General features: G+C 37.1%; 1 protein-coding gene across 1 annotated transcript; it reads left to right on the plus strand.

Moving 5' to 3' along the window:
• Positions 1–416: 416 nt before the first annotated feature.
• Positions 417–5,595, plus strand: Pka-C1 (Protein kinase, cAMP-dependent, catalytic subunit 1). The gene has a single exon (XM_073076440.1). It carries the CDS (start codon positions 759–761, stop codon positions 1,818–1,820), a length of 1,062 nt encoding a protein of 353 aa, XP_072932541.1. The 5' UTR covers positions 417–758; the 3' UTR covers positions 1,821–5,595.
• The last annotated feature ends 201 nt before the right edge of the window (positions 5,596–5,796 follow it).

The raw sequence follows: 5,796 nt of genomic DNA on the forward strand, positions 1-5,796 counted from the left end.
AATATGGCAATTTTTGTTTCATTTTTTTTTACATTTGCTATTTTTTATTTCGATCATGGCGTGTGTTTATATTTTTTAAAGTACAACGGAGAGAAATACTCGTTTTTAAATATATTGAATTACATTACATTACATTACATTAATATTAAGCACTTTTATATTATTTTAAATTAATTATTAGAATTATAGGCAAACGTGACAAATATTCTTTATATATCGTTGTTTTGTAAAATTCTGATAATCAGCGAGCAAGCGAAAATCAATGACCCACTTTTACCACATATACGATATTAACCACTGGTACTTAAGGAGTATTGTATTATGCTCAACGATGTTTAATTTTAATAATTTTTTGGGGGTGTGTTGGTGCTTGGTAGATTTTACAAAAATATAGTATTTTTTTGTCTTCTAACTAGGCAACATTGTCACAATTGACCGCCACCCGTGAGCAAATCGTTTGCTCGGTCTCGCTCTGTCGATCGAGTCCGGTACTGGAAGCCATTTTATTTTTGTGAATGTGACAAAATTATTTTACGGGATATCTCGTATTTAAACTTATGGTGTCAATGTGTGCCTGCGTTGTGTGTCTTTCGTGACGTGTGTTCGTGCTGACAAAATAGAGAATGTACGTGTTTCAAATCGGTTTGTGGTGACCTGCCCGTTTCTTACGCGGTCGTACAGGCAGGCATCGATTAGTGCAACAAGGCAGCCCGTAATAACGGCGAATCGAGGCTCAGGAACAGTTTGTGGTGTGAGCCATGGGCAACAATGCTGCCACCGCGAACAAAAAGGTGGACGCCGCCGAAAGCGTCAAGGAGTTTCTCGACCAGGCGAAGGAGGATTTTGAGGAGAAATGGAAGAAGAATCCTACTAACACCGCCGGACTGAACGACTTTGAGCGAATAAAAACGCTCGGGACGGGCTCATTCGGGCGAGTCATGATAGTGCAACATAAACCGACCAAGGAATATTACGCCATGAAAATATTAGATAAACAAAAAGTGGTTAAACTGAAACAGGTGGAGCATACGCTGAACGAGAAGCGGATACTGCAGGCCATCAATTTCCCGTTCCTGGTGAGCCTGAAGTTCCACTTCAAGGACAACTCGAATCTGTACATGGTGCTGGAGTATGTGCCTGGAGGTGAAATGTTCTCTCATTTGCGGAAGGTGGGTCGGTTCTCGGAGCCTCATTCGCGCTTCTACGCGGCGCAGATCGTGCTCGCCTTCGAATACCTGCACTACCTCGACCTCATATACCGGGACTTGAAGCCCGAGAACCTGCTGATCGACTCGCAGGGCTACCTCAAAGTGACCGACTTCGGCTTCGCGAAGCGCGTCAAGGGCCGCACGTGGACGCTGTGCGGCACGCCCGAGTACCTTGCGCCGGAGATCATCCTCTCTAAGGGCTACAATAAGGCCGTGGACTGGTGGGCGCTCGGAGTTCTAGTTTATGAAATGGCGGCCGGCTACCCGCCTTTCTTCGCCGACCAGCCGATCCAAATATACGAAAAGATCGTGTCGGGCAAGGTCCGCTTCCCGTCGCACTTCGGCTCCGACCTGAAGGACCTCCTGCGCAACCTCTTGCAGGTGGACCTGACGAAGCGGTACGGCAACCTGAAGGCCGGCGTGAACGATATTAAAGGTCACAAATGGTTCTCGAGCACCGACTGGATCGCAGTCTTCCAGAAGAAGATCGAGGCGCCGTTCATCCCCCGCTGCAAGGGTCCCGGGGACACGAGCAACTTCGACGACTACGAGGAGGAGGCGCTTCGCATCTCGTCGACGGAGAAGTGCGCCAAGGAGTTCGCGGAGTTCTGAGCTCGCGTCTGCAGCCTGCGCCCGGGCGGTCCCGTGAGTAGGTGTATTGTTTAGTGAATCTTCCATGACACGTGTCTTGGGAGGAAAGTTCGTCATTAGGCCGACAGCTCTGGGTATTATAGACGTTGAAGCGCCCCCAGGCTGGCGCGCCAGGTGTATCAAATTCGGAGTTTAAGCGAGATGGTAGTAGAACTGATTTCCGATATTTCGGTGGCGTTCATTTGCTTAGTGCCCTTGGAGTTGACAGCGATGCTGAGGCCGTGGACGGCCTCCATTCGGTGATCTTCCCGTGTCACACCATGGATGTGACAGTGAGCGTGGAGCATTGGTGTCAGTACTAAGTATTTATTTTCAGTACATAGTAGTTTGCCTTTATCGCATTGGGATGTGGTAAGCTTTATTATGTATTTTCTATTGTTTTTATGGAAACAATGCAATTTGTATATTTAAAAGGTTTTCTCGTTGCTTTAAGATTAACTTCTTCACAAGTGAATTTCTGAATTACGACTTTTATTATTAATACATCACTTTCAGTCATGGTTATAGATTCAATCACTAATTTAGTCAGGTATTGAATTAATTTCTTAAAATGTGTAAGTTAATATTCATGGAATGTTATATTATGTATAGATTTAATTATTTGACATTTTGTTATTGGTTTTATTTGAAATTATATTGTTAAATCAGTTGATATTGTAATTAGGGAATTGTATTTGTGTACTACATCAAAGTATTGAAGAGATTAATTTATTACATTTGAATGTAGTTGTGTTCATAGTGCAATCAACCTGTTTGTGATCTGATGAGAGGATTTGTTTGGGTTTTAAGTGTAATTTGTATAGTTCCTTATTTTGTAGTTTTATTTACTATTATTTTGAAGTAAACACATCTCGAGCCAGATAGAATTAGTTCAAATAACTTTTTACAACTAGGTCTTATTGCTAGCATCAGTTTTTTAAAAGCAATAAACTTACTTACAAACATATTCCTAGAATTAAAGCAATATTTAACATATTGTTTACTTAACAATGTTGTTATAAAAATTGAATCACTTGAAATAAAAGTTACCTAAAATCATCTTAAACTTTTACTTCAAATTCAATTTCTATAAATATTTTTAAGTAAACAGTACGTTGGAGCTTAGGTATCAATAATATTTTATTATAGTAGCACAAATTGAATAAAGAGAGAATTTTTTTATTCCAATATCGCTTTAATTGTGGGAATGTGTTAGCTTCCTAGAAATAAATTCTTCATGCCTTCATGGCAGTATCTTGTCATTGAGACTGATGTTATCAATAAGAGTAGTAAGCTAAATTTCCAGTGCTGATTATACAGGAGTGTGTGAGATCATCTGGCCGTTTACTATAAAGTGTCTAATTATGTTTACCACAATCACACCACACTGCAACGATACAATGTTGGCAAGCAGTGGTTAGTAGCAAGCATCATTGCCTTCTAATGGCAATGTTGTGATGACTAAAATCGTGTGTGTAACTGTTCTCTCAAACTCAGTATGGTAAGCAATTTCGTTGTGGCTATGATGGTCTGTCTCGTCCTCACTGTTGATTTTGACTGCAAAGTGTGGTCAACTTTATTAAATGTATGTATTTTCATCCAAATTTGCATTGCAGCTATTGTTGTTGTGCGATGTGGTTGTGGTATGTGTGGATAGGCACAAAAATTTGTTAGCTATTAGATGTAGTACTTTGAATCCAGGCTGTACAAATAATTATCTATCTAGTTATTTGTAGTGAATTTTACATTGTGAAACATTGTGCGCGTATGTGGTAAATATATGTTAGGTTGATTATCATGAAAGGTTAACCAATTTAGGCACCATATATTTAAGTCATAGATATGCCCTCATATAGTGTATCACACTCATACAAATAAATCTTTAAATGAAACAAGATGTTATCAACCCATTACTGTCCCACTGCTGGACACGGGCCTCCTCTCATTATGAGAAGAGCTAAAGCCAATGTCTATTACACAGGCAAATGTGGGTTGGTGCATATTACAAATACTCAATACAATATGGAAAATATTTTTCTTTATAAAACGATGTTAATATTCACATTTGAATGTTACTATGTCCATCAAAACATCCTAATCAATTTATATAAGAAATCTAATTATAAACATAGTACTAAAAAAAATTTTCAAATATACCAAAAATGTAATCCAAAATCTATTAATTTAGTCCACAAATACATCATACATAATCAAATACATCATCAGTATGATTGGTAATAATGTTCAAAATCAATTCCATTATCCAATCAAGGGCATATCTATAATTTGGATCTATGTTAGGCACATTCATCTCGCATATGATTATGGGGAATGTGATTGTGATCAAACATGCACTTAGAATGATTAATTGCCTTTTATTTGGTATTTGCTCTAAATTTAAAATCTAATAGCTGGGGAGTTGTGTAAGAGTTTAAGGAATCATATCAAAAATTATACTATTCAAAAATAATTCTCATTCTATAATGTATTGTACTAAATTTTTCATGGATATATAGCCTGTCCAAGCTTTGTATTCACGAGTCATGAGCTATCTATTTACAAAATAAATAAATGAGATAAGTTACCTATGTGTACTAATTCTTTAAATAACTATATATGCACTAAAATTATAATTGGAAACAATGTCTCAACTGGTGAAACATATTTCTGAAATATATATATTAATAAACTTTTTAACTATATCATTGGTGCCATAATTTATAGTTCACAAGGACATACCATGTTTGTTATACTGGTATTGATATGATAAATACACATTTGATAAACGTACCAGACCAGTGAAATGCTTGCTATGTCACAATCAGTATTAAACAGCTTGTATTCATTAAGTGTTGATTTGATCTCTCATTATAATCCAAAATTATTCATTGTTATCTATAAATACAACATTCTTAACATATTAAAAGGTATCAGTGTAGTTATTGGGCCGTGTTTTAGATTGTGATGCAAGCTGGTAGATATTTATCGTGTAGTTGCCTTTTCAATGAATTTTAAAGTTGTACATAATATAGAGAAGCGAAAATTCGTAATATATCGGCTGACTAGAGTGATGTTCAATGAACATGTAATATATATGAATAGTTTCTCAGATCACTTTCAAACTATTGTTTCTTAGAGACAAGTCTGTTTTCTATTGTCTAGTCGAGAGGTAATTACTGGCTTGTTTTTCATGAAAGTCATATTCACCGTTTGGACATTGTTTGTCAAGGTGTTTCAACTTTGTTTCTAGAGTCATGTGTACACGCGTATACTGTTCCTTGCGCAACGCGCGTCTTAGCGTCGCGAGCTACTTTCATTTTTTAATTGCATTATAAATAAGGTATTATGACGTATACCCTTCGTCACTATCATTGTATATAAAATCTAGAGTGATTGTGTCCCCGGTAAATTATTAGGCGATTCGATATACCGCTTTGAACTACGCAGAGCTAATTTCAGTAGCTTCACGAATATAACTCATCGTCATCCACTCTGGATGTTCTAATGTGAACATTTTAAAATAGTTTCGGATATTATAAACATTAGTGTGGCAGTATTGTGTATTTGCGAGCAATCTTTTATATTTGTGCGTATTTATTAATGTTAAAATGTTCACGTTTAGATCTATTATATCGAGTGCCTACAGCATTGAATTTCAAGTGTAAAAAGTCAGTTAATTTCAGTAATTATTTGTCACCATGTATTGATCTTCCATAAAATTACGATGAAATTAAAAATATCGATGTAACAGTATAAAGTTTTGTTTGATTTATGAATAATGCCCGTGAAATATTTTTAGTGATTTGTAATTCTTGTGTAGGTTATTTTTGTTTCGTTTGATGCTCGTCAGGCACCCATTGCATTCGGTTAATGCGTGAAGACGTACGTTAAAGATATTACGTACATCACGTAACGTACAGACATTCTGATCGCACATTTGGCAGCTCACGGAGAGTGC

This window comes from Epargyreus clarus, unplaced genomic scaffold (assembly GCF_041222505.1).
Source record: "Epargyreus clarus isolate Ecla_fem2 unplaced genomic scaffold, WU_Ecla_fem_2.2 ptg000009l, whole genome shotgun sequence".
In the NCBI taxonomy this organism is placed as follows: Eukaryota; Metazoa; Arthropoda; class Insecta; order Lepidoptera; family Hesperiidae; genus Epargyreus; species Epargyreus clarus.